Source organism: Amblyomma americanum, chromosome 1 (genome assembly GCF_052857255.1).
Source record: "Amblyomma americanum isolate KBUSLIRL-KWMA chromosome 1, ASM5285725v1, whole genome shotgun sequence".
Lineage (NCBI taxonomy): Eukaryota > Metazoa > Arthropoda > Arachnida > Ixodida > Ixodidae > Amblyomma > Amblyomma americanum.
Window position 1 is genome coordinate 169,303,488 of NC_135497.1, and position 27,893 is coordinate 169,331,380.

Consider the following 27,893-nt stretch of genomic DNA (forward strand, 5'->3'; position numbering starts at 1 on the left):
CAAACAAAATAAGTGGCTCAGGCAGCAGAGATGTGTTGAGCCTGGCATCTTTGGAGTACAATGTGTTTAGGGGAATCTGCCAAGATTTGAAATAAAGGAGTAATTATACCCCTTAACCATCCACCCAAGCTATATGGCTGTACTTGTGTGGAATTATGAGTAATTACTCTGTCGTTTCTAGCATTTCTTGCATGCATGGAACAAGCAGTACCTTCAGATCACCCTGAACCAGGATAAAAATGTGTAATGAACTTGTATTTACTTGTATTTGAAAGGTGCCATGCTACTGCCTTGAAGCATACAGAAAAGTAATCGAAGCACGCAAAACCAAAGTTGAGCACACCTTGCAGCACTGTTGTCATTGTTTAGAGCAGGTATCCAAGCGCTTCATTAGGGTGTTTGTGGAATCGGTGTATTATTATTATTATTATTATTATTATTATTATTATTATTATTATTATTATTATTATTATTATTATTATTCCTTTGAGCCACTTGTGGCTTGAATAGGCTTGTTTTATACTGATATTCAAATTTGAGTATGTTGCAGAGCATTATGGTTAGTGGTCGTCATGTTATATACTTCGGCTCAGGGTTAGTTCCAACCATTTAATATTGATATGCTCTGAAATCACAGCACATGAGCATTCGTTCACAGTGTAAGTTTGGCCACTGCATTGAAAGTGTTAATTTCACTTGAGTATTCTGTTCTTTTTTTTTATAGGTGCATGTTACATGTGTAACTCTAGAAGTTGCATGTAGTCTTCAGGAGGAATGTCATGCTTTTGCAGTTTTTGGAGAGTAGTATTTGGGAAGTATTTAAATACAGTCTTGCTCCAGAAGCACTCTATTTAGTCAAATATAGGCCAGCCAGAAATGTAGGTCACCCTTTAATTTTACAAAGGCAGACTAAAATTTGAAGGCAGGAAACCTTTGTTTTGTCATGCATTCAGTAGAATATGAGGCTTGAAAGTTACAGGAAGCCTTTTGAAGCCTTGTCTAAAGAAAGGGAGGCAAAGTGAAGAAGTCAGTTGTAGCTTAGGCAACCAGTGTCGCAATTTGAAGTGGTGAGGGGAGGTGGTCTGCAAATTTGTAGTTGGTTGTGACGACATGTGGGCACTGTTTTATCATAATTACAGATCAGCATCACGAGTTTGGGTAATGTTTCTGGAAAATACAAAGTTTAACTATACAGTCAAGCCCAGATATATCAAATTATTGTTTATATCAAACCGTCAGAACATCTCGTTGAAAGTCCCATCCAAGAATATAGCACTGTTGTTTGCATTTATCAAAATCCCATTCAGAAGAACATTTGATATACCGAACGGCATGTCGCACCCCTGTAAGGGGCGCTTCCCCTAATGGCGCTCTTCGACAACTTCTTGTGTGCGAAGACAAGTCGGCTGCACGGCCTTGGACACCTGCTAGTAGTGCTAGCGCTGTGAAACCACGTGACAAGGTGCACGTGGGGTGTGCCTCAGGGTTGCCTTTGGCCTCGTGCTCGTTTTTCTTGTTGCATTGCTGTCGTGCGGTGAAACCAACCTACTAACTAAAGCTTGGCAGCAGTTCTCGTCTAGTGAGCTTTATTTATTTTATTTATTTGCTTAGAAATACTGTCAACCCTCAGTTGAGGGTCATTACAGGGAGGGATGTTACACATAACGCTCATACAAGAATAAAGAGCCAGATACAAAAAGAAATATGCACATGCACTACAGTGTCCTGCGGATACAACACAGGATACGATATACAGACTATAAGACACATATTCAAATGTTCAGCCATCTGCCAAGCGCACACAAACAGAAAAAAAAAGAAAAACACTTTGCAATATCCACATGGTACAGATTTTAGTAAGGGACGTTGATTGCATATGCAAACAATGTGGTATCAGAACTGCGAAGAATTTCTGCAGGCAGCTTGTTCCACAGCTCTATTGCCTCTGGGAAGAACGAAGAACGAAAGGCATTGGTTCGGGACAAGCACAGTTGAATCGTTTCACTATGATTTAAGCGGGAGCTCAGTCTCCCTGGAGGTTTTAAGTACAAATCTTTATTAATTTTTAGTTCGCCGTGAATTATTTGAAATACAGTTTTTACTCACTGCTTCTTGCACCGATCTTCCAATAATTCAAGACCGCAAGACTTTAACATAGCCGAAACTCGCTTCGCTGCCGAGGCACTGTGGAAACCAGCGGTACCCGAACTTTAATGAAATCTTTTTAATTATAGTGTACTGGTAACAGGATTAAACATCTGGTGATAGGCAGTGGCCAGTTGTAAAGCACCATCTGCTGTGGCTTCAATATGAAGCAGGTTAGGCCTAGCAACACCTGTCAAGCGACTCACTGCCAGCAGGCTGGCGGGCAACACGTCACTACAAGAGGCGCGTCACTAGCATAGGTGTATTGTATCCTTGCTTCTAAGTTTAGGTAAGCTTACCTATTGCCATTTTTTATTTACCAAATTATTGGTAGTATCAAACTATTTCACAGTCCCCTTCTAGTTCGATATATCCGGGTTCAACTGTATTCAAATAAATATGAGACATTAGACATAAAAATACTGGTCAGGGCAAGTTGGTTCATCCTGTCTTGTTCCATCCTGTTGCTAAATGTTTCCTTGTTCATCCTGTTTTCTCATGCTGTTTGTTTGTTGTTTTTTTTAGATATAACAATATGTTGCACATAGAAGTAGCTTGTCATACATTAAAATTAAGCCAAAGCTCTATCCATGTCAGGGGCCGCCGCGGTGGCTCAGGGGTTATAGCACTCGGCTGCTGACCCGAAAGGCGCGGGTTCGATCCCGGCCGCAGCGGTCGAATTTCGATGGAGGCGAAATTCTAGAGGCCCGTGTGCTGTGCAATGTCAGTGCACATTAAAGAACCCCAGGTGGTCGAAATTTCCAGAGCCCTTCACTACGAGATCCCTCATAACCTGAGTTGCTTTGGGACGTTAAACCCCAATAAACCATAAACCAAATCTATCCATGTCACGTTTTATCTTTCGTAGAGGGCACTTTATGGGAGTGGCCCAAGTCACTTTGCTGGAATTACTGTCAGTATCCATAATTTATTTTGTTGTTGGCGTTGTGATCCAAATTATGCTGTTGATGGTTACTTTTGGTACGAGTGGTGGTGGTAGTTGATGATGATGATTGTGGTGGTTGTTGTTGGTGCTGTCTGGAATGGGTGTCCTGAATCTTTAACATTTTGGGCTGAATTCATCCTTCCGCTCAAGGCACAGCTTCTGATGTCATTCCAGTTAGGTTAAGCAGAAACCTGCATATCGAGCTTTATGTGAATTATTTTCTTTGTTTCCGTTTAATGTAGAAAGAGAAACATAACGCACACGAATGTTACTGAGATTAAAAGAGCGGTGTACAGCAGCATAACAGAAGCATTGACGATATTTGGCAGTGTTGTTTGAGAATTTTTTCATTTCCCAATTTTATTCATGATGAATTCAGTACAGTCAGTCAAAGCCAGAGGTATTTTTGGCCTTTGCTGCATGTTGCCACTGTGCTTATGCTGAAGCTGAGAAAGCAAGGTGGAGCTTATGGCAGAATTGTTGCAGTGCATGTCATTTTTTATGTATTTGTGCCTTTCTGAGATTGGGAAGGTGTTGAGTTTGTCAGATCTCTGCACTGAAAGCATGAGACTTATGCGAATTAAATTCTCATTTTGCACAGGTATTGACTGGCTGCTTTCCCATAGCTCAGGTGAGAGAGCCCTACTCAGCCATTCAGTTTATAGCGGAACGAGTGGACATACCTTCCATCCTGAAGTTGAAACCTCCTGAGGGTGCCGGCGACAGTCTCAAGCCATGGTCAGCTTTTGACCTTTGTGAAGGTAGGTTTGAGTTTCAGCATAGGTGCCAAAGTCTCTTAAAAGCTATATTGCTGTTAATTGCAGTGTTGCTAGAATGAAAATGGAGCAAAACTTTATTTTAGTGCGCTAGCACTAGAGCTTCCGCTGATCTGCGTAGCCGTTGTCTGCGCGGTCCCTCCCTGTGGGCAGGTTGTGATGACATCACAAGGTCACGTGACCTAGCCAGCTAGGTTGCTTCTCTCGAGATTTTAGTGTGCTAGCACTAGAGCCCCCACTCACCAATTTCGCCTATATTTGTCCAGTCCCTCTGCAACCTTGAAGAGCTGGATGGCTGGGTGCCACTCGCCTTGGGTGGCAGGTGGGCCACTTAGGTGACGTGACCTTGTGACGTCATTACAACCTGCCCACCGTGGCAGTGGTAGGTGGCAGTTCAGTTAAGGATTAGTCACGAGAGGTTGGTCTGGAAAAGCAATCTGGGTCTCACAAGCCCAACCAGTGGCAGCACCTGCCATCGCATGGCAGAGGCGCATCGCTTAGCCGCTGCACCACTGTGCCAGGAGTGGTATGAGGACTCCCAGGAGTCAATGAATGTAAGGTAGAAAATGACCAGTAAGAGAATGAACTGAAATGCTAGCGTACCTAATTATTCACATCTGGCCTGACCACGCTAAATAGTCAGTCATTTTTTTTCTCTCTAAGATTGCAGCACACCTCATCTGCATGTGGTGTTTCCTCATTTTGCTTCATTTTAGACATTTTGCTCCCAGTATGAGTGGAGTTGTAAAAGGCATTCGGTAGCAGATCAGGTTTGTGGGTCTTGTGAGAGTGCAGACAAGATGGAGCAAACTGAAAGTCAGCATGAAGAGAACAGCTGAAAACAGCACCCGCCTTGGCTGCGGGAAGTGGTTGGTTCGAAACCTACCGCCGGACACCCACTGGTAAAAATATGTATACAAGCGTCCCCCAGCCTGGCGCCCGACTTCCTCAGGGGTGTGTGCTTAGAAGAGGCTCAACAAACCCCATTGTATCCCTACAGGGGCAAAACCAATTTCGAATACCATCAACCTGCAAAGGCGGTTCATGATTCAGTTTGTGAGAGTTTCATGAGTTCGTTCTACAAGAGTTTAGCAGATGTGAGTCTGAACCGTCGAAATGAGTTTCCAGAGTTCGTCATTGCATCAACAAGCATTGTCATTCAAAGCATTGTCATATCAAGGCAGTGCTGTTGCAAGGGCTGTAATTTAAACTGGCAAAAATTGTAGTTCACGTGGAAAAAAGGACTACCTCTGTCAAGTTTCGAGCTCATGCAGTTCATGTGGAGTTGATTGTTGTGGTTAACTGTTTCACTGTTTTTGGAGACAACTACGTTTTGAGCCATTGTGCTTTTCTGTTTTCCTGTTATTCTTAGCCTGGGCTCTGGAGCGAGGATACCTGACAGCGAAGGCAGGCCGCCCTGATGCCTACCGTGCAGCCAACAGTCTGCTCCGCATGGCACTTGATGGACGGACACTATGCCTTGCATTTCGGCCACAAGGTTATTCACAGTGCAAAGGTGTGTGCCTGTCCTTTCCAGAATGTGTGCTTATTAGAAATTAAGGGGAACTAGTCTGCTTCTTAGTGCAAAACCTTGCACAGCTTTAAGAAGCTTTGGCAGGCTAGTTGATTATGAAGCATCATGAAATGAACAGCGCAATCTGAGACACACACACAGTGTTAGGCTCATTCTTCGTCCTAAAGTTGTGTAATGTAGCATGTGAATGTGAACAAAATTTGCACTTATGTGGACCACTTGCATGCTGTGGCAAGTAGGGCTTCTCGTTCCTGACTGCTGTGCCTCTGAAGCAAAGCTGCTTTATAATGTACAAACATCTTCCAAATGATGCTTTGCAAATTTATACCATGCTATGTTGCACGCACCTGTACCTGGAACTATGCGGGCACTGTGATGTCAAGGTTGGAACCTTTCTCGTTATTTTACACCTGCCCTGTTTACTCATTTTTTCCCATATTATTATTACTCTTAAAGTTCTGGTGCGTGTGGGTCCCACTCTCTGCATAGATCTTGTAAAAAATGGCTGGGCATTACAGTATAATTAGTGTCTTCTTCAAAGATTTTCGGGATATATGTATTTTTGAAATTTCTTTGAAATAGGTGAAGAGGGTAGTGATAGAACATGGTGAACATACGAACAGGAGAACGTAGTGGTAGAACATATTGAATATATGAATAGACGAGCATAGTAATATTAGCAGTAATATCAGCATCATGATCAGTCTAGTTGAATGTATTTATAATGCCGTGTCTTTGTATTTGATGTCATCTATATTTTTTCTAACTCTGTGTTCATAAAGTGGTAATTATTGAAATTGTTCTTTGTAAATTTTATGTGGCAATACTTAACTATATTTAAAGGTGTCTGCCACTGAACATGCCAGTCTAGTTGCGAATTCTGTCCAGATTCAACCGCAACACACTGAAGCCATCTTTGTTCACAATGGTAGATGGCATGAGATGCAGTCGTTCTGTTGACTGGAGCCTAAAATGCAAGATATAAATGAAAATCAAAAAACGGCAGTTCAAGGCTTCAGCATTTTTGGCACACCTGGTGTTACATCAGCAGACAACGATGAAGCCCTGTTTGGTACTACCTGCTGCTGGCTTGCAGCCATGTTTCATTTAAGCCATCCAGGAAGCCAGCCATAGGGGGCACCTAAAAATGGTAACTTGGCCAGAAGCTTGTTTCGTGGGACAACATCAGAAATCTTGTAGAAATCAAGAAAGAGTTTTCCTGAAAAGCGTTGTCAAGACACAGTATCAAATAAACCTGATAGTTACAAAGGAAAGGCCTGAATGAAAGCTATGTGGAGCTTGAGTGAGCAAGTTGGAGCTGGAGTGAGCAAGTTAATATTTCGAAGGTGTTCTATCTACTACTGTGCCAGGATATATGATGCAATTCTGCATTTTGCAACGAACAGGAGTTGGAGATATCATCCTTCTGTTAGAAACTTTTATAACAGTAGCTCCACTGGGTGTTTCCTCTGGGGTAAACATTGTCGTCATCACCGTTGTATGTCGGAACTGAAAACCTTCAGGTTCAAGTGGTGGGCAATGAGATTGCTATCCAGGTAGGCTTACGCCGTAGGGGCCATGTTGGCTGGAGAGCAAGTGCAGTTAAGAATGTGCCATCTGTGGTCAGTGGACACTGATGGGTGGGCAGTCTGGTGAAAGGTGCTGTATGATTATCACTGTCTCTTCTTCACCCACGGGAACAGCAAAACATCTGGAAGTTTTGCCTCGGACACCAGCTTTATGTATAGCTCTGTATATCACCAGGTACATTTTCACACAGCAAGGATTGGTTGTTCAAAACAGCTAGTAAAAAAGCACTGTGAGCTGCAAAGTATTATAAAAGTGTTAGAAATGGCCATCTGGTCCATGCACAGAAGTCTGATTCAAATCTGCCTTTTCCACAATACAACCCTAGAAGAAAAATAAGGTAAGCAAACTGGCAGCACTAGCACCATCGACTTGCATCATCTTTCAGTTCGATCAACATCAAATGGCGTCAGCAACTTGTGGCTGCAACACCCTGTATACAGCAAGAAGTTACTTCTGCTTTTCATTTCTTTTTTTTTTATGCACTACATGAGATTGACTTTGATGGAAAGCATTAGTACAGTCTACTCCGCAGCAAGATGCTCATGGCCACCCTTGGGGACCATGGAGCGTAACACGACTGTGAGCATAGCACTTATTGAAACGTGTGGAGTAGTAGAATGGGCATTAGGGATGAGCTGAACTCACACATTGAAAATAAGCAATGATAACATGTATGTTACAAACCTGTTTTCATCTTAGTAGTTATATGGAAAAATGTATTGAAAACCACTTTGGGATTTAGTAGAAAGGTGATTACGGGGTTTATTTTATGATTAGCTATTCCAGTACTCAGCAGACCTTAAATGCTGGATTGTCTCTTGTGCCATATGTCATTTGCACCTCCATTCTGTTTCCCTCCTCTGCAAGCTATAGTTCTTCCTGTGGTCTTTGTGCATGTGCGGGTATGCATTTTAGAGTTCAGTTAACGTAGCTTTGCTTCAGTCGGCTGATATGGCCTAGTCGGTGAACCACTCAAAGTCTGGCTCAAGCAAATCTGGCTCAATTCCCACCTATGCCAACATTTCCCTTCTTTCTATCTTTGAAGTTTTGAAGTGCTAGAGCCAATTAAGGTATGTGCAGGTGCTGCCAAAATATCAGCGTTTGAAATTTTTTCACGCGTTATGTAGAGAAGAGATAGGTAGTTTCTTGGGTTCATACGGGAGCGTATTAGCGGCATGTGCTAAGATATATGTTAAGTTCTTCCCAAAGTTTGCAAGGGAAGGCATGAGAAGAGTTTGATTTTGGCATACTCCATATTATTATGGCCGGGACTGTACATTGGTGCGTTAATGGGTGTGCAGCATAAGTATGCAATTTTTTTCACCACGTGTGCCTGTACAAGCAGCAGCACCATGAATTGCTGCTCTACATCTCATGTTTAGAGACACCAACGTGACCCTGTTAAGAACTTGCCGTTTACTTGAGTAAATAAGGAAAGCAGTACCCCATAGAAAGCTCGCCCTACGCGTTACAGTGATGGAGTGTTTGCCATACATCTGCCTGCAGGCTCTGAAGCAGACAGTGCACTGTTAGCCCACCTTGCGAGAATTCGTGGGGAGCCTCCAGTCAAGAGTGCTTCCTCTGACAGTGAGCAGGAAGAGAGTGGAGATGACGATAGTGAAGACGAAGAAGACGAGGACGAGGAGGAGGAGGAGGAGGAGGACCATTTCCAGAGCAACAAGTTCGCAGCCCTGGCCAATGCAGCAGTGTAGGTGCTGGAATCCATCCTGAACAAATAATAAACTGTATTAAGAAATTCTTCAGTTATGTTCCCAGTTCTATTCTTCGCATGATTTCTTTTTTCTTTGCAAAGGGTTGAAGCCATGCTTTGTGGTTACAATGCTGTCAACAAAAATCTTTATATTATAAACTTGAAAGTGTTATAAAGTGCCCTGCACGGGTTATGCTAATTAGCTAAGAACTGATTAAAAAAGAACCTAACCCCTGCTGCTTTTTGACCCTGTAATGCCCAGACATTGAAAACTTTGGATAAAAGTTACGAACTTTCAGGGTTTCATCGCAATGTTCTCTTCATTACAGAAATGTAAAAAAAAAAACTGGGAGATTTATCAAGATAAATTTATATTTTGAAAGAAAAAGGCAATAAAACAACTAAATTTTGCCTATTCTGATGATTCCTGAATGCCTTAAGATGATAAAACTGCACACCAAATATGCAAGCACATAGAGTAAATCAAGTGCAAAATTCAGTGCTGCTCCATCACCTGCCAGTGCAGCATTAGTCAGAAATTTTTGGTTGTTTTGCTGTTGGGGTTAGCTTTTGCATTAATTTATTTCAGCAGGCGTCCTGCTTCTCTGGCAGCTCACACTTTGACCTTGCTTGGATAACTATGTTGGGAAAGACCATTTGTGCAGTTATATCAGCAATTTATGCAAGTCTGCTTGCAGAAATGGTTTTACGGGGTTTAACATGCCAAACAACTTGGGCTATGAGAGATGCTGTAATGGAGGTCTCTGAATAATTTCTACCATCTGGGGTTCTTTAACTTGCTCTGACATCGCACGGTACACGGGCCTCTAGCATTGCGCCTCCATCAAAATGCAACCGCTGCAGCCGGGATCGAACCCACGTGTTTCAGGTCAGCAGCCAAGCACCATAATCACGGAGCCACCGCTGCAACCTTGTGCAGAAATGAAAATTATTCTCATTATTACATTGTACTGTATGGGATACAAGGGGCATTACAGAGTTAAAAGCAGTAGAATGCAAAAATGTCGCTGCTGATGATTTTTATGCACACCGAATTCCAAGTGATCCTTTGAACAGCCACTAAATGGTCTTTAAATGAGGTCATTGTTGTCTAGAACACGTAGGGTTTACAAATTGAGCAGAAACGTTATTTAACTTATCTGTTCAGAAGGCTTCACCACGCTTTGTTTTGATGCTACATGGCACAATAGAAAAGCTGGCACGTGCTGCCAGGTGGTCATAGTGTCATATCCAAGGCATGAAAATTTGAGGGGACACTTAAGCTCCACCTTAAGGGTGTGATGCAATAGCATTAATGGGTCCCTACACCAGCATTTCACTTTGCAGACAGAGTTATTCTCTACTTTACATTTTCATAGATCACGGGGAGTCCTCATACCATTCCTGGTGCAGTGGTGCAGCAGTTAAGTGATGCGCCACTGCTTTGGCAAGTGTCTGTTAAAACACAGCCACCAATGGAGCTTGTGAGACCCAGGTTGCTCTCCCTGAGCAACCTTTCACAACCAATCATTAATTTAACTGCCACCTGCCATGGTGGGCAGGTTGCAATGATGTCACAAGGTCACGTGACCTAGATAGCCGGTGGACCACCTGCTTTTTTTGCTCAACACCGATACCAGATTTCCTGCAGAACGGAAGACTGTCGCATTAATGTGCAACATGCAACATTTTCTAGAGGGGCCACAGTTAACATAACAACAGTTGTATAGTACCGGTTGTGCGTAAAAAAAAATGACAGAGAATTTTTGCCTAAATTCTATAAACATGCGAAAGTAGAATTGCCTGAATGTTGGCTTGTCTTGTTACTTTGTTGCTGGCTTTTCATGCTATTTTTCATGTCGTAAATGGTAGGGTTTTAACATTGTTAAACCGAGTAGGACAAGCAAAAGCAATTGAGGCAACACCACCTCAAAGGCAATCACATGAAAAGACACTGCACGAGCAGCGCGTGTCCAACGCTGCTGCACGGTTGCTCGCGTGATTTCGACCACGACAGCACTCGTGAGTCGCGAGCGGGGACAGCGAAGTACATCGCAACGCGATGCGGGTGAGAGTATCAGCCAAGTGGGATGCCAGGAGTGTAAATGATGTTGTGGGATGGCGGCACCATCAGCTGTGATGCCGCAAACCCACAAGCATCGCAAGTTCTTGCTGGGGTCTACCCATTGGAATTGTGCTTTTGCAATAAAGTCTTCATTAGCCTTAACATTACTCTGTATGTTCAGCAGCGTTGATAAAAGGCGTCTTGGGCTACTTTAATCTAAAGCTTCCACCCTTGTGCATCTCACTGCCTTCAGCTCATTCTGACAAAAAGCCATAAATTCATGTTACAGTAAACTGTCACACATATTCACCAATGTGAAAGCAGTCGTGAATACTGTTGGTTCTAGAATTTTCATGATGTTTCATTTTGTGACACATTTCCTAAGTTGTGTCTAATTAGGTAAAACTATTGTCCCTGAATATATTTTGCATGTACAGTTTAACCTTGTTATAACGAAGTTGAAGGGGCCTGGCAATTACTTCGTTATAGCCTGTGTTGGCTGAGGTTCCAAGAGGAATCGTCATTCTTTTGTTATATCCAGTTTTGTTATAAACCGTTTCATTGTAACGAGGCTCGACTGTACTATGTACGGGCCGGGTTTCAGGTATTGCTTAGTAGTAAAAAAAACTTTCAAAGTCTTGTCAGCTGACATACACCAAATGAAACAATGCTTAGGTCAGCAAACCGTTCAGTATCACAAACAGGAATGCAGATGAAATTATTCCATGGCAGTCGCTGCTGTTGAATGGGCATGCAGTGTGAAAAATACATATTGCTGCTGTCAGATTGCAGTTCTCAGTAAGTCACGTATGCATATTTTCAGAGCTACATTGTGCATTATACACCACAACTTAATGAAGGGCTCCAGGTTAATTTTGACCACCTGTGGTTCTTTAACCTGCACCAAGGTCACACAGCACACAGGCATCTTTTAAATTTTGCCTCCATGGAAATGCAGTTGCCGTGGTAATTATCGAAGGGCTTTTTTTGAAAAATTCCAGGCCACCTCAAGTGCCCCCACTTGGCAAGCTCCTGTACTTCCCTATCTGTGAAGGTTGAAAAAGCAGCCCTCCTGAACTCCACAGTTGCAGAGTTGCCATTCCAGATTTCAGATGATTTCATTATTGTTACAGCTTTCTGCAGGCCTGGAACGAAATGGCAGTGGAAGGTCGCCACTGTTACAGGATTGGAATAGGAATGACAGGGCTTCATTCTTTGCAGTCTACTAACGCTGGTACACACCTTCTGAAGTATGAAGCTGTTGCAAAAAAGGGCTTGTACCTTGGACCAAGCGTTAGTGCCAAGCATTAGAAAGCATTAGTACCAAAATGAGGACATTGAATTTAAAAGAACCTTTAAATGCTTTTCTCCTTTTTTCTGCTGACATTAGTGCACAGAATTTGACTTTACAGCTGTTGTGTTTTTTTCACTAGTTGCCATATTCTTTTGTATAGAGGATCACAAAATGGGCAAATTTGTCAAGTTTCATTGGAGAACATCGCAGAAAAAAACTAGAGATGGAAAAAAAAAACTTCCCGTTTCTCTCAAGGCGGTGATTGCTAATAGGGTTTGGATTAAAAGTGTGGACTATGAATGGGCCAGAAGAGCAGATAGAGGGGAAACAAGTTGTCCGCCCTCCTTAGTTGCATGAACAGTCATTTTGAAAACACTCAACAGGATCAATCAACATTTCACGTAAAATTTCATGTGCTTGAGGACCTTTTCTTGATAGTTCTGTTTATTATAACTGGAAACAAAAATCTCTAAATAATGAAACTTGCATAATTGCAGGGTTTGTGCACCCACACACCCATGTTCTGCATTTTCAAATTGAAATATTGAAATGCAAAATGTGAAATTCATATTTTGCTATCTGAAGAGAGGTGAGCTTCTAATAAAGTACTTTTTCATTAGCAGCATCACATCAGAGAGAGCTTTAGGCTGAGGTTGTTGAGAGACGGGAAGAGAGCATTAAGCTGTTGCCTGTTTGCCAACTGACAGTGAGGTGACTTATATTTGGGGTGAATTAAGTTTTTTTGCAAAGAAGACTAATCACAGCTTTTTCGTGTACTATCAGGAACAAATGAAATGCAAACAAGAGAACTGAAATGCCAACACAAATATTAGCTCTTGGAGAGAAAATCCAAGTGGGATTAACATTTTAAAGGACAGTCTCCATGCCCTCAAAACAAAATTAACCTGCGCTAGTACTGAGCTTCCCCCAGATAAGATCTTTTTGCTTTACGTGTTTCAGATGCCTTGTTTGCATTTCATTTGCTGCTGATAGTAACTTGCACAGCAAATGAACAAATGGTACTCTTTTGCATACATAGCACCTTTTTAATTTTATGGATTAGTGCACTGGGGCCAAAGAAATGCCTTTTGAGCATATAGTACATGTGCACAGGTGAGAAATCATTTGCTGTATCCTGCACCACTAGGAAGTCAGAGCAATATTGTAACCTCCTGCTGTTCTTATTCCTATATTGTTCACATGTTGCTAATGCTAGGTTGAACTTAGTATTTTAGGATATAGCATTTTTTTTTTTTTACAGAACAGAATTTTTCAGCATGTGGCATTGTACTAGTTTAATTGCCACTTCAAAAATGGGAATTGGCTAGAATTCTGCACTTCCTCACTACCCAGAATAGATTGCATTGGAATTGCTGGTCCTGCTTGGCCTCCCGATCTTCCAGTGCCTATAAAGGACAGGAGCCCCTTTACACACGTTGGCAACTGTTCTGGTCATTCAAAAAGTAGCCTGGAATCCCTCATCAAAATTCTTAGGAGCCATGAACTTCCATGGGCACTTAACCTTTGTGGGCACTGAGCAGTGTGCAAAGTTTAATTCTTGCATCTTTAAAGAGCCCACTCCCATCTCATAAAGTGGAAAAGTATCAATTATATCAATTATGTTTCCGTAATTTCCAATTCTCATGCAGCCTATTATTTACACAGGTAGTGGTGATTGCATTGCCATGATGGTCAAAAAAGCTGCACTGATGTTTCAGACCCTTACTTTGTTTACCGTATTTTCTGGTGTTCAAGGCGCACCTTTGTATAAGACGCACGGTGAAACAAGCCTGAACATCGACCGCAATTATTTCTGCACTAAAAAAAAAAAACGCATATAAGACGCACCATTGTATAGGACGCACTAGCAAAATTTTTGAAAAAAAATAAACGCGTATTATACACCAGAAATTACAGTACTTTCCCTTACGAACTGATGCTTAACCCTTTGCAGTCATTGCTGGGGTGCCACCTGGGTAACTGAGAAAGGAGATTTCAATCAAATGCCGGGCTGTGCCTGCCAAGCTTTTCAACATTTTAGCTCAACTCGACCCTGAGATGCCTATGAAACTACCCACGTTCCAAGAGGTGACAATACTCCTGCCCCGTACAGAGGTTTTCAGGTTTTGGGGTGTCGTAAATGCCCCACTACAAGGCTCAAAAGTAGACCCTGTGGCCTAGGAACTTTTGACACATCCTTTTCCTATACCTACACCATGATCACCATCCTCATCGGCTCGCAACACATCTGCAGATGCTACCTTCATGCTGCCCTACCCTACACCACTGCCCACTTATCGTAAAAGTCACTCTCAGACTCAACCAATATGCATAGTCTGGGTAACTGGTCATGCTGGCTTCCCTGGAAATATGTGCGCTCATGTACTCGCCGAAGAATTATCCCACCAGACCCCCAAGGAAAAGACGCCAAGCTTAGACCAAGACACTCCTTTCTCACTACCCACACCACTCTTGGTGACACTATCCTCACGCTCAGCCAACCCTGGCTCATCAGGAAGCAACTATCTTCGGGAATTTTCAGACTAACACTTTTCCTACACGGCTATTTTATTCCCATGTTCATCCCTCTGTCCTCCTGCCTGTCCCTTTCATGGCGACCATTCCTCCCTCTTCCATATGGTCTGGTAAAGCCAGGCCATCCCTCCCTGCTGTTCTACCATCATTCATCCCACCCACGCCTTTTGGAAGCAGCTAGCCACCTCTGCCCTCACAGACCAGCAATGGTTGGTCGACCGGATGGACAAGGTGGCCACCGCCACTGAAACTCCTAAGGGCTCCACCTGGGGAGGTTGTCTTTATTTACCTAAATAATTGTTCATTCGCTCACTCCTGAGGGCTTTTCCAGCACACATTTTAGTTTCTTCCCTCAGAGGGAAGTGCAAAGCAAGGAAGTAAACTTCAGCACCATAACCGATCATACATTTTCAGTATTAGCATTTTACGGAATCAACTTCCACGAGTTCACTGGTCATGACTTTTTACGACGATGTTCCTCCAGCAGGAGCAACATCATTGTTGCTCAGCACTGCCGTGAGCTCCCTATGACAAAGAATATCGCAGGGAGCTCACTTAACAGCTCCAGTACAGCCAAAAGTGACTCAAAGAAGAGGGCATTTCACAACAAAACACGTAGCAAAAAATTGGCGGTGGTCTAGCCCTGGTTAAACCTGGAGTGACGCGATAGCTACAGCTGGCCGAGTGGAACTTGATCACGTGACGAACCACATGATCAGCCACGGTGCCGCGCCACCCCGCACCACACGACCAACCACGTGACAGCGTGGCGGCGCCACTACGCTGAAGGCTCGAAATGCTACAGTGATGTAGCTATCGCTACAAGAACATTTGCTTCCATGAGGGATGATGCTTCGAGAAATTCCATTATCACTGAAGGACCAACAAACACAGGAGCAAGGTGCATCTAAATGTTTCACTGAGCATCCAAGGATAGCAGCAGTTTTCTTATTGTCCCGGACCATAGCGACCACAAAGTTGGAATAACTTCACGACTGCATTGGGTTAAAAGCATGCCTACACGTCACACACTTCTGTTGCTATACAGCATTCACACGTCTTTCACAGAAGCAGCATTCATTTACATTTACAGCTGTTCTCCAAGTAAATAGCGTGCAGCTAAAGTTCGGCATTTTCTCTAATCTGCTGTAGCTGTACCTTAGTTACAATCGTACGGTCATGTATACTTTGCTAACCAAGTTGTAATGCTCATAGTAACCTGTGCTGGAAAAATTCAGACTAGGAAATTATTTATGCAGGAGACTGCTTGTGCAGTAATTTTTGCTATTTTCAAATGCTTCATTGCAGCACTGCCTTTGTTGAAGTTATTGCTGCTGCACGCTCAGAATACCTGATAAAAGCACAGGTCAAGGTATTTATCAAGCAAATCTGCATCCGAACTGCAATCACTCGCTACACATTGCACAATTCTATGTGGTGTAGGTTGCCGAAAAGTCATGCAATAAACCACGTAATCTCGATTGCCAAGAAGTAAAGAAAAGGCTACATAGCGCTGTGACAGCGAAGTGCCATTTATTTAGCCAGAAAACATTGTGCAAAAAATTTATAGAAAGGTAGGAGCTGTCAAAATCACGCAGTGCAAAGTTTCCACAGTCAAAAAACTTGCGATTGCCACTGTATAGTAGGTGTTAGTATCAACTGGATATTTAAAATACTGAAAGCAATCTTTGGCAGTCAATGTAGCATGGAACCATGGGTAATTGAAGGCCACAGTCCAGGACAGCTATGCTTGCTCCTTACACTTGGCATTAGTGCACTCCAAATATTTGTCTTGTCCATTTAGTCATGAAAATGTATACGTATACAGAGGTCACTGTAGTTGAACAGTATAATTTTAATTGTCTAGTGCAAGAATGCTTAAAAGCATTACCTGAACCTTTAGAACAACAAAGTATGAGCAAATTATTCCATTAACTATGCTACAAGACATCAAATCATTTCTCCACTGCTACTGCAAAAAAGTTCCCACAAGATTGTCACTTCTTAAGCCACAACAGCCAATCAAGTTACAAGCTACAAGTACTAGGTTATCTATCCATGAAACAACTGAACTCCCATGTGGCTACAATCAGCAGGTGGAATTTTCCAGCTTGTAATGGTGCAACACAGATACAAAACCTGTACACTGAAGACACTGCCTCACATTAAGAGCACAAAATTCCTCATGTTTCACGCATAAGATGTAGGCCTAGTGCGAGATGTACCAGTCAGTAGCATGCTTGCACAGGCTACTTCAGCACATGCTCAGTAAGACTCGCACTATCATGGTAAAAGCCTAAATGCATAGACTACTGATCTTGTCACGCTGGTAGCATCTTTACTATATGTCACCCAACAAGATTAACCAGCAAAGTAAAAATGCTTATGACAACATACCTCTTGTATTGCCACAGACAAAGCACAAATATAACATCGATACTTTTTTTTTTTTACAGAGTAGTTTGGAACAGCAGTTGTCAAAAACAAAAGCATTTTACTTTTTTTTCTTCTTGTTACTTTGTCATAATTTTACTACAACACACTCATCAGTAGCTTGAATACCAAAAACAAACTATTACAACTGCAGCAATATGTTCAGACAACGTGCAAAGCGTGCTATTAACTCAATCATATTCTGGCTCAAAGTATTATGTAGCAAACTTGGTCCATGCTTTATTGCAAGCCGACATCTCCTAGGCAGTCTTACACCACTGCAAAGTGAGCATGAAAGCAACCTTCACAAGCAGGGACTCAAAACAAATGTTTGAAAACACGGCATCACTTCACTCTGCTCTCAGTGAGAAAATAGCCTCGTAATAAATAGCCAGTGCCTCTGATGTGGGCACAGCAGACAAGATCAGAGCACAATAGAATACACCCATGCTCTTCACAGCTAACATAAAAAAACCTGAGAGTTGACAGCACACGTAACTAGACATGTAGACCGCCAAACACCTTCTCACAACTGCACATTTTTCAGATCTGTTGGAACACGATCCAAGAACCTGCCAAAAGAATCACAAGCTTTTTTTCTTCTGCACATAAAATCACTATTTTGCTCAAACACAGGAACTTGACTGTGTGAAGTTTTGGCAGCATTGGAACATTGCACATAACAGTAACACTAAATGTGCCTTCAGCAACTTATGCAAAGAAGATAAAACTGGTGCCAGCTCGGTTATTCAGTCAGTCTAACCAAGTACTGATACTAAAAATGAACCAGCTATCTATGCTTGAAAACAGAGGAAACATGCACAAGGTCTCTGCAGCCTATCACTCCCACAAAAAAAAATAATAAACTGCCACTCTTATGCCACTCTTTACAAGCAACAACTTGCGTCAGCCATTGACCATGGAAGTCTGAAATGATCATAAATGTAACACTATGCAGGCTGAGTTCTCTTGACTACAAACATACAGAACAGCTCACAAGAACTTCACTAAGAGGAAGAAACGGAGGCAGAAAGAAAATAACGACCACTGGCTTAGTTACAATTCTTGAGTACAACCAACTAGAAGGTGCCTTGCCGACTGTAGGCACGGTTGCATAAAAGCAAAAAGAGCACTGCAGTAAGGTAAAAACACCACGATCATTGCAATGAAGTGGCAGCATTGCGATGCTGCTGTATACACCCAGCGAGATTCTCAGTAGATCGAGAGGCCCCTGCTGTAAATGAGTCGGCAGGGGCAACCCGCAAGTCAGGAAGGATGCGCAAACAGGAGCCAAACTGACTAGGGGCCAAGGCCTCAAAAGAGCAGGTCCGAACTGGTGGCTGATAGGGACCAGGCCGTGGCAGGGGCGGCTGGTGGCTCCTCAGGTTCAGGAACCACAGGTGGCTCAGGGGCCGGCAATGGTCGGCTCGGCCGGCATAGCCCCAGCTGGAAGCCTTCACCACTGCTGATAGCACTTGGCGTGTAGCTGCCCAGAGAGCCTCCTGCAAATAAGTTTCCGCAAATGAGCTGCTCAGTAATGCAGAGGGCAATATCAGACCACTTTGCATGAGACTTCCTGTGGCAATTTAAACTGCAACATTCGTTAACAGAGGCTAATTACAAGCAATATGTACTATTGGGGACATAAGTATCCAGAATGCACAATAAGCAATCTAGACTCATAAATTCTATGTTTCTCAACAGTACCCTGATGCCACAGCCAAACATTGCAGCACATAAGTCCAACTTTCATCTCCACAAGTGTGGTCTCGAGTCACTGGGCTGATAACAGAGCTATCAGCTTCAGTTGCAGCTCACACACCTTTGAGACCTTTGTACAACTCGAAAATTTGCAGCGCATGTCCCAGCTAGTGAACATCAATGCAGCACAAGTAAAATGCTTCACTGCTCAAAAACCACCAGCTGGCTAAAGCAAGACAGCTGACTAATGGAACATGCTTGTAGTGTGCCGTTAGACAAAACACAAGCACAACAATACAAATCAAAAAGCAAAGATAAAAAGGAATGAAACCATAAAGTTTTTGCCACATAACCAGTACCCATGACAAAATCGTCCTTAACAGCCTCCATCATTGTGTTGTCACATGTAATGGCCTGTTTAGGTTTCATTTGTCTGAAACCCCCAAGAAATTAATGGAACTTAATTTTACCCTTGCCATGCTTTTTGTATACAATAGCAAGCAGAGGCCAAGAGTGGTGCATCTACCTGCATCTACAGCCAATGACTCTCCAACGGATACCAAAACCATTAACCAGTAAAACAGTCCCAGCAAAAGTGAAGGCATAAAACCTTGAGGATGAAGTCTTATGTTCGCATGGCACTAGTTTGCACTAATGATTTTGCTGTCAGGAGCTAAAGTTTTGTGGTATGAACATGGACAAGCTAACCTGAAATGACAGGGTAACAACCAAAGACTGCCATTGACTACATGCAGCTTTGACATGAACCTATAACTAGATAAACACCAGCACAAGAGTGCAGACAAGCATGCCTAGATCAGCATAGTTTGTTACACAAACCAAGGAACGTGCCTCTGTTGCACCTTGCATCATTCCAATAATCAATCCTTGAGCACTTTCTACTACTGCAATAATTCCCTATTACGTTTTCCCTCTACTGCTTAGTTTTGAAAATATGGCTTCACAGGTGTTATCACCGCAGGGCCATTCCACTTAAAAGGATACACAGACAGCACTCTCATGACGGTGTTAATATAGTTACTGGTTCAACAATGGTTGATATTCTTCTGGCTGCACGGAGCCAGCGGTGGTTTTTGACCGTCACACTCACATTTCAGGTTAGCTTGTCTACAAATCTACAAGTCAGGATAGATCTAACTGCATCACTTCGCCATCCAATGTTGCACACTTGAGTGCACACCTACTTTTGAGACGCACATTTTAAGCATGCACATACATCCCTGCTTTTACAGCAGGCAGGCTTGTCTGAGTTTGTTGAATTCAACCCTCTTAGCCAGCAGGATAGAAGCACCGCTTTACAAAGCCAAGGCTATTTTTCGTCCGTAGGCCTGGGATGAATGGCTGAGTCAGTCACTAAATAGAACTGTCATTCATGCTGGTCCTTTTGAGTCGGGTAAGCAGCTCGGCATCTTGAAACGCACTACCTTATGTCAAGCAAGCGCATTGCACAGTAGCTAGCAAACAAACAGGCCCCCAGAATAAAAGTGACTTGGGTGCATAAAGCAGAAATTCTGAGAACAGTACGCAATGTCAATGAAACAGCAATATGGTAGTTGGTAGTTAATGGGTTTTTGCATGCCAAATCAACACTGACAATAAGGCATGTCATAGTGGTGGGTTCTAGATAATTTTGACGAATGAGGGATCTTGAATGTGCACCAGAATACTGGCATGCTGAAATGCAGCGATCACGGTCAGAATCAAATAAACAGCCAGCTTGTGCTCAGTAGCAGCAACTACAGCGGGTAATCGTTAGTTGCTTGTGCAAAATTTTGCTGCCAACACTACTCTCCACAGTTTCCAGCCAGCCTAACCTACACTTAAATCTCCCACCTGAATACTGCTCCTTGTTTAGCATAATTCCTGCAAAGATGAAGTACCATCTTTGCCAGAAGTAATCAAGCAACGGGTTTGTTTCTTAGCCGTGTAGCAGAGCATTTATGGCACCCCTTAAGCTCTCAATCTGCGCAAGGTAAGGAGAACCCTCGTCCTCAATTTGAGACCTTTTGGTTTTTAGGGGTGCCGTAAGGGTTCCATTATACGGCTGAGACACAAACCCCGTTGCCTGGTTACTTCGTGCAAAGACTGCACCTGCCTTCACTCCCCTCACTAAAACATTCAATGACTATTCACAGACTTCCCAAACAAGTATTTATTCACCCAAAACTAAAATCTCATTCTGCTGCTTGCATTTGAAGCATGCTTTGTTTGTCCCCAATGGCACTTCGAATTCTGCATTCACTGCATATCAGCATGAAGCTCTGTAACGGTCTTGGCTGCTGAATGCAGCTTGCACCATTCCTGCAACACCAGCTATGCAATGACAGACCAAACAAACCACAGCCATTAACTGAAGTGCACACTATGGTTAAATTTTTACAACTAGAAGGCAAACCACTAGCAGAGTGTCATAGTAAACTTTCCACGGTGTATACAGCAAACATCATCTCAGTCACAGCTTTTGGTTCAGTGTGCATCTATAGCAGCACAAAACATTCATGCACAATGAACAATCATGATACGCAAAAGCTCGTATACCATGGACAGAATGCTGTACTGCACTGGCAATTGGTGAGTTGTTTCAAGTGGTTTCCTTGTTTCATAAAAATTACTTCCATGCTGGCTAGGCAAGAGGATAAAAGGTTAGGTTTTTACTGCAATGAGAAATCCTGCCACTTTCCTTCCACGTATGCACTTCACAACTATGTACGTAAAAACCATTGGTCCAATTATCTCAGTTAAAAGCTACAACAAGGGTCACTCCACAATGCCAGTTCCATGTAAGAGTGGGTTGTGAATGGCCAGTACTCTAGCTCTCAGCTATCAGCGTGTGTGCACAAACTAACAGTACACAGGCATTTCCAAGAAAAACCACAATAACATCTGGACCTATTCATACATCAGGTCCAGTCTCATAAAAATGCCTCTCATAAGTTTTAAACACTTGTTAAGCCATCTGGACTGCCCACTGCAGATAAGGGATTAAGCAGATGTTCCAGCAAGAAGGAGGCCCCCATAGTGCTGACAGCCACTTACCACAATTCCTGCCATTAACGGTGGGTGCCTCTGAGTCATGGCCATTTCCTCGTGGACTGTGGCATTCTTCAGCAGCATATTCTATGGTCACCAAGGCACTATCATTAAACTGTATCTTCAGCTGAAAAAAAAGAAAATATAAAAATTTATACTACAGTAGGATACTACTTAAAAAAACAGCAGTTGTTAACACTGGGCCGTGGCGTACTATATTACTCCGCTAGCCAGTCACAAAAGTAAACGAAACCAGCTTTTTAATATTTGACTTTATTAAACAAGTCATGTACCAAAATTCTAGACCTTATAAACTTTTTCTCATGATTAGCTTCTTGTTTAGGTGACAAGAGAAGTTTTAACAACGCACTACTTTTTTGTCATGGGGGAATTCTGTACACTGGTCCTAAATGTGGGCGGCGCTTCACTGCAGACTTAATTTGTATCCAACTATAGGATATCATCAACTCAAGTCTGCATTTACCTTGCTATAGCATACTGTGCTGTAAGCAATTTATTTACAGGCTTTTTCATGAGTGGTAGCTTTTACAGGCTATACCACCCAACACTGTTCTGCTGAACATAGTTGCACAAATATCTAAATAACTCAAACTTATTTACTAAAGCTGCTATATTATGCTGAGACACTGTAGTACAAGCACAGTACAGAATTAGTGCAATAAAGTTAACAAACATGGTTGAGCAGCTGCTTTCAGATGATTGTTTGCTGACTGTAAAACAGGCAGTGGATCTAAACCAGCAAGGGCTGCAGTATGCTGGACAGTTCACAGAAGAGATTGGAAAGCCAACATAGCTGTTGATGTACAAAATTTAGGAAATAGTGGATGCACACTTGCATGTGCACCTATGCTTAAGCAAATAAAGAAATAAGGTGTAAACAAAACAGTAAAAAACAATAAACATTTATTGTTTACAATAAGTTTCTTTTCTATTTTGTAACTAAAATTGTACATTGTGACACCAGCAAAACTGCAGCCATAGCAAGTTTTCTTCCCAGAAACGTATGAAAGGCACATACACCCACCTCACTTTCAGTTACTCCTTCCCTCCGCAGTTAGTAATACCTGCATTTTAATTCTGGTGCCTACCACAACTATTATCTTTTAAAATTTTGATAATGATAACCACAATGACGCATACCACAAACAAAAATCAGTCAATCATTAGAAGTAACAAGTAGTTTGCTCTTAAAATCTTTATGTGTATAATAAACTATAAAGCCATTTAATCATGCTACACTAGCATTAGTGCCAATTTGCCTAACCCAGCACAACGGTAGGTAAGGGATGTAATATGAAAAGCATTCTATCCTGAAATAATTCAACATTTAAGACCACTTTATACAGTAAAGCTGAGGTCCTCTGACGCATACGTTTTAAGTAGCTAACATGTATTCATATCATTCATAGAGGACGAAAAGACAAAGCATATACTTAGACTACCCCAACTCTTGAACAAAGATTCAACAAAGCACTACACTTCAGCTTGAATCACTGCAAGGTGAAGTGTAGAATACAATGTGCTACGTTCAGCACATTGTCAGCGGCTTCTCAACAAAGAAAAAAAAAATGTCCCCATAGCATCAAGCGGCGGCTATAAAAGTATAATCAAGCTTTGCACTACATGAGTAAACAAGGTATGAGCTGTGTTCAGGAACAATACATCCTGGCCAAACTCTCAGCTTTCAAGCAGTCATCTCAAAAGATGCCTGGAACTAATCCACCAATAAAGGTACCCGAATATTGCTAAAAATATGTTTTCCATAAAATCTGCGTGCAAAAGAACAGCAGCTCGAAAGAATAACATTGTTGGATTCATTATGCAACACCTGGATAGAGCTAACATGGTATTACTTTTTGAAGCCAAAATAGAGTTCTATCAGTAAGTAATAGCAGTGCATTCACTGCAATTCTTGCAGTACTTCCATTTCTAGTCAGCAATAATTTTCATGAATATAACTCAGAATTTACTGTGATGAGAGGTGACAAGGTATGAAGTGAGCCATATGAAGGAATTGCATGGCTACTGTTAGCACCATTCATTATTTCGCAGCATCCCAGACATTACAACAAAAATGAATTGCAAATGCTGTCCTTTCTCAATACATAAGCACTTACCAGCAGCTTAGGCATGTCACTTCACGAATATTTTGAAATATTTATGTCAGGCATGATTAAATAGTATACATTACATTTATGTGAAAGTTGCTAACTAGTTACCAAGCTGCATTCATGACTGCTTGACGAGTGACTAATACAATATGGCACATACCAGCAGTAGATAGATTAAAAAGCACCACATATGTCTAAACGTGCCCAGGCAGCACAACTGTTCAATTCTGAAGGCTCTAAACAAAATAATAATAACAACGAGATTCTAAGTTATGGAGGCCACACAACCTAAATTTAGAGAGAGTTCTGTTCACAATGAAGACGGAAAAGAAGAATTTAAATCAAATAACCTAGCTGAACCGAATATGTGTGAAGGGGGTAAAGTGCGGAACATGTGGTCGCAAAAATTTAAAGGCTGCAGGCTTGTGCGCAGTGTCCAGTTGTCAGCACCAGACCAACTATAGTAACATTTACCAAACCTCTTGTACACGGCAACTTGGGTTTTCAGTGTGACACAACTGAAATTTTAAGGAGGTTTTGAACTGAAACACTAAGATGTTATCTAAAAGGTTTCCAGAAACATTCGTTGACACAGCAGCGAAAAGTGCACAGAACCTGTCTTGCATGGAATGTCAGCAGCAGTCAAAAAGCATGAACTTTCACAGATGTCAATTAACATAGCAGTCTTGTACAGCTCTAATACGTTAAGGAAACTAATGACTACGATGAAACGACAAACTGCTTACGAAATTCAACACTGCAAATCAAACAGCAGCTCACACTTAGTACAACTCATAACTTTGGAGCTTGTTTGAAAGGTGGTTGTAATGGAATAGAACTGCTAAATAGCAATCTGGCCAGGATTCAGCTGCTTTATGCAGTGTGCAGTAGAGCTGGTTTACTGTGCTATGAAATTATTTTCCACTTCAATGAAGTAAAGTTACATTAAACGGTGGCATGAAGCATGAAATTGGTACGCATAGGTGTTGCCACAGGCGTGTACTGGGCAGCGAAGACTGGTCAGACACTGACTGCTCTTACGTATGACACTCCTGGTGCAACACCTTTGCTCGGCTTGGGCCACTCGGTGCGAGCAAGCCGAACTCATGTCTGTCCATGCAGCCGAGAGAGTCGAGCGAGAAAGAGGGGTGTGCCCCGCCGTGGCCCGGAGGGGTCAGCGGCCTACCTGCTTGTTCCTGGTGGTGAGCAGGGCGCCGCCGCCGACCACCACGTTCTCGCCGACAAACACGATGCCCGACGGGAACGGAAGTGGCTCATCGGACGAGTCCAGCTCGTCAGAGTCCAGCGGACTGCCGCAGGGTGCCCGGGTCACGGCCACGTGCGGCTTCACGTCCTTGCCCCGGAAGTCAAACACCACACTGGTGGCCGCCGGCGAAGCCTGCCGAAGCTGCGGCCAAAGGGGTCCCGGCGCGGCGTCTCGTCGTTCCGGGCGACTTGCAGTGAGGGAGGTTTTCAGCGGTGGCTCATCTTCGTTGGCAGGCGGCTCGTCCTGCTTTCGCAAAGGCTTGATGTTGGCCACGGGCCTGGCAGCCCGCGGCCTGGCCAAAGGCTGGTTGTTCTCCTTGTCAGCGCGCAGGGGGGCCCGAGCTCGCAACACGGGCGGCCGCCGGCGCAGTGGCCGCCGGTTGTCAACTGAGGCCTCGAAAATGCGTTTGCAGGTGCGGACAATATCTGCCCGCGGCAACTCACTGGTCGTTGTGGAACTTCGCTCGACGATAACAACGTCCTCGTTGATGAGCGGATCCAACAAAGTTTCCATGCTGCGGGCCCGCTGGAACGCAGGCTTGGGCGCCGACGCAGGCCGGACGCTGGATTTCGGTTCGAGCAGGTTTTCCACGCTGGCGTAGGCTCGCAGGGGCTGCTGCAGGCCGCTGGGCTCGCGCAAACTTAGGCTGAGAAACTTGCATCGCAGCCGGTCGACGAAGCCAGGGCCGTACTGCCACTCGTGGTCCTCCGAACTTTCCAGCTCGGCCTGGGCGCCTTTGTCTTCGCCCATGCTGGGGGGGCCACCTCCACGGGGCGACTGCGGGCAAACCAGTCCGGCCGGAACGCGCGCCGCGTCGCCAAGGTGAACAGCCTTCTGTACGGTCCGGTCGCCGCCAGAGCCGGCCGCCAGCGCCGCCCAGCTGGGGAATGCCTTCTGCATGGTGCGCTTCTTGCGGAGCAGCTCCCGCTTCCAGTCCGGCATGGCCGCTTCCTGGCGCCCGTACATTTCCGACTGCGCTTCCGTCCGGCCCCTTGCAAGAAGCAACAGCGGGCCGCCGCTCATGGCTTCCGCCCGGCGTGATGCGGGTGCCGCCGCTGGCCCGCGCGCACAACGACCACCGTCACAGCACGCGCTTGTTGACTGTTGTCAGCCGGCCCAGAAAGAAAGCAGCTGAAGCCACCTGTCGGAATGAGTGCGCGACCTACCGCGGCTGGCGCGCGCTGCGTGGCGCTACTGCACGCGAGCGGCGGCGAAAGCGGCTGCCCCGCTGCCCGGCCGAAAGGGGCCAAATTGCTGCAGGCGGTCGGACTGCTCAGCGCAGCGCTTATCGCGCCTTGCAGCGCGAATCTCGTTCGACAACTGTTAGCTCCTTAAGTGCGAATAGCCGCCACGCGTGGGGTGGAAAGCGTTTGTGGCTGGTGTGCAGACTAAATCTAGAATTAGCCGCCGCTCGAAACGCGTACGTGGCACGCTTCCTGTGAACAAACAGGTATTATGACATCATTTGACGCTCGTGGCGGAAGCTACAATCGCTACGATTGCAATGCAGCACCGGCTGCGGGTATGGGCTGTCTCGCCGCGAGATGTAAATACAGCGTCGGCTCATACCTCGGGTCTTGCTCCCTGTACGTACGTCACCGCGTAGAACTGAAGGGGCGTGTCCGGTCAAGCGCGGTCTAACACATCCTAGAAAAATGCTAGCTATGCGAGTATCATTAGCGACCCAAGGAGCCCCCCCTCGCGGAGCCCGGTCCGACGAAGGACAGGATGAATCAATCAGCGCTTCAATGAGAGGTGTGGCGCTTTGAAAACGAGCACTTATAGCTTTAAATGCATTGCTCCTCACAAGACCAGCTGTTTCGTTTCGCATAGTGTACGCTGCCAAATTGCACAAAATGCTGATTTATTTCTTCGTTCGTCTGCTGCCTTGTTCTCTTGCTCTCGTTTATTTCCAATGCTGCACGAGTTCTTCCAGAGCGCGTCCACTACGGCCACGGGCACACAACAAATAGATAAATAAACTGCAAGTTCATTTTGAACAATTACGGAAATCAGACGGAAGTCAACACACAGAAAACGTCATCGAGTGCATATAAAATTCATTAAAAAAAACAATGACGCGTGTATTTCAAGCCGTGTCGAATTAGTTTTTTTAATCACAGCGTTAAATTTGCCGGTTTATTTTCTTCAACCAAATTATCTCCGAGTTGATTATTCCGGTTTGTTACTTCAAGAAAAGGAAAAACAAAATGCTGGCGTACATGTTGCAAGGAAATAACGTTGATGCGTGCATGGTCGGACAGCACTCGAAAGATAATTAAGCTTCCTTGCTCGGTTGTGTGAGTTGGTGAATGAAAATTTGTAACAAATAAGAGGAAGCGGCAGTTCTCATTTTTAAAAATGTGCATAGTTTGCCAAGGTTGAAAATTGAATTTTGAAACGCTAAGGCACCCGTGTGATGTGCGAACTGACACGTTAAAGATCCCCAGGTGGTCGAAATTATTTCGGAGCCCTCCACTACGGCACCTCTTTCTCCTTTCGCTCTTTATACCTTCTCTTACGGCGCGATTCAGGTGTCCAATGATATATGAGACAGATACTGCGCCATTTCCTTTCCCCCAAACCCAATTATTATTATTATTATTATTATTATTATTATTATTATTATTATTATTATTATTATTATTATTATTATTATTATTATTATTGTTATTATTATTATTATTATTATTATTATTATTATTATTATTAT

The 27,893-nt window shown here is 43.6% G+C and overlaps 2 protein-coding genes across 4 annotated transcripts in view; one reads left to right on the plus strand and one right to left on the minus strand.

The window, feature by feature from the left end:
• Positions 1-8,754, plus strand: part of Ns4 (Nucleostemin 4) — a 30,149-nt gene extending 21,395 nt beyond the window's left edge. For all 3 annotated transcript variants that reach the window (XM_077647729.1, XM_077647730.1, XM_077647728.1), the window contains 3 exons: positions 3,693-3,852; positions 5,240-5,383; positions 8,498-8,754. In XM_077647729.1, coding sequence (XP_077503855.1) covers positions 3,693-3,852; positions 5,240-5,383; positions 8,498-8,703 — 510 coding nt within the window. In that variant the 3' untranslated portion in view covers positions 8,704-8,754. The remainder of the gene's footprint in view (positions 1-3,692; positions 3,853-5,239; positions 5,384-8,497) is intronic.
• Positions 8,755-16,108: 7,354 nt separating this feature from the next.
• Positions 16,109-26,502, minus strand: LOC144114175 (uncharacterized). The gene is made up of 3 exons (XM_077647733.1): positions 25,100-26,502; positions 21,788-21,908; positions 16,109-18,531 (listed from the first exon to the last, which is right to left on the minus strand). Exons 1-3 carry the CDS (start codon positions 26,201-26,203, stop codon positions 18,344-18,346), a joined length of 1,413 nt encoding a protein of 470 aa, XP_077503859.1. The 5' UTR covers positions 26,204-26,502; the 3' UTR covers positions 16,109-18,343.
• Positions 26,503-27,893: the final 1,391 nt, after the last annotated feature.

Coding starts and splice junctions, on each gene's coding strand:
- LOC144114175 (XM_077647733.1), bottom strand. CDS start 26,203: ATGAGCGGCGGCCCGCTGTTGCTTCTTGCAAGGGGCCGGACGGAAGCG. Junction 21,909..25,099: donor TCACCACCAGGAACAAGCAG/GTAGGCCGCTGA, acceptor CTTTTTTTTCAG/CTGAAGATACAGTTTAATGA. Junction 18,532..21,787: donor CGTTAATGGCAGGAATTGTG/GTAAGTGGCTGT, acceptor ACTTATTTGCAG/GAGGCTCTCTGGGCAGCTAC.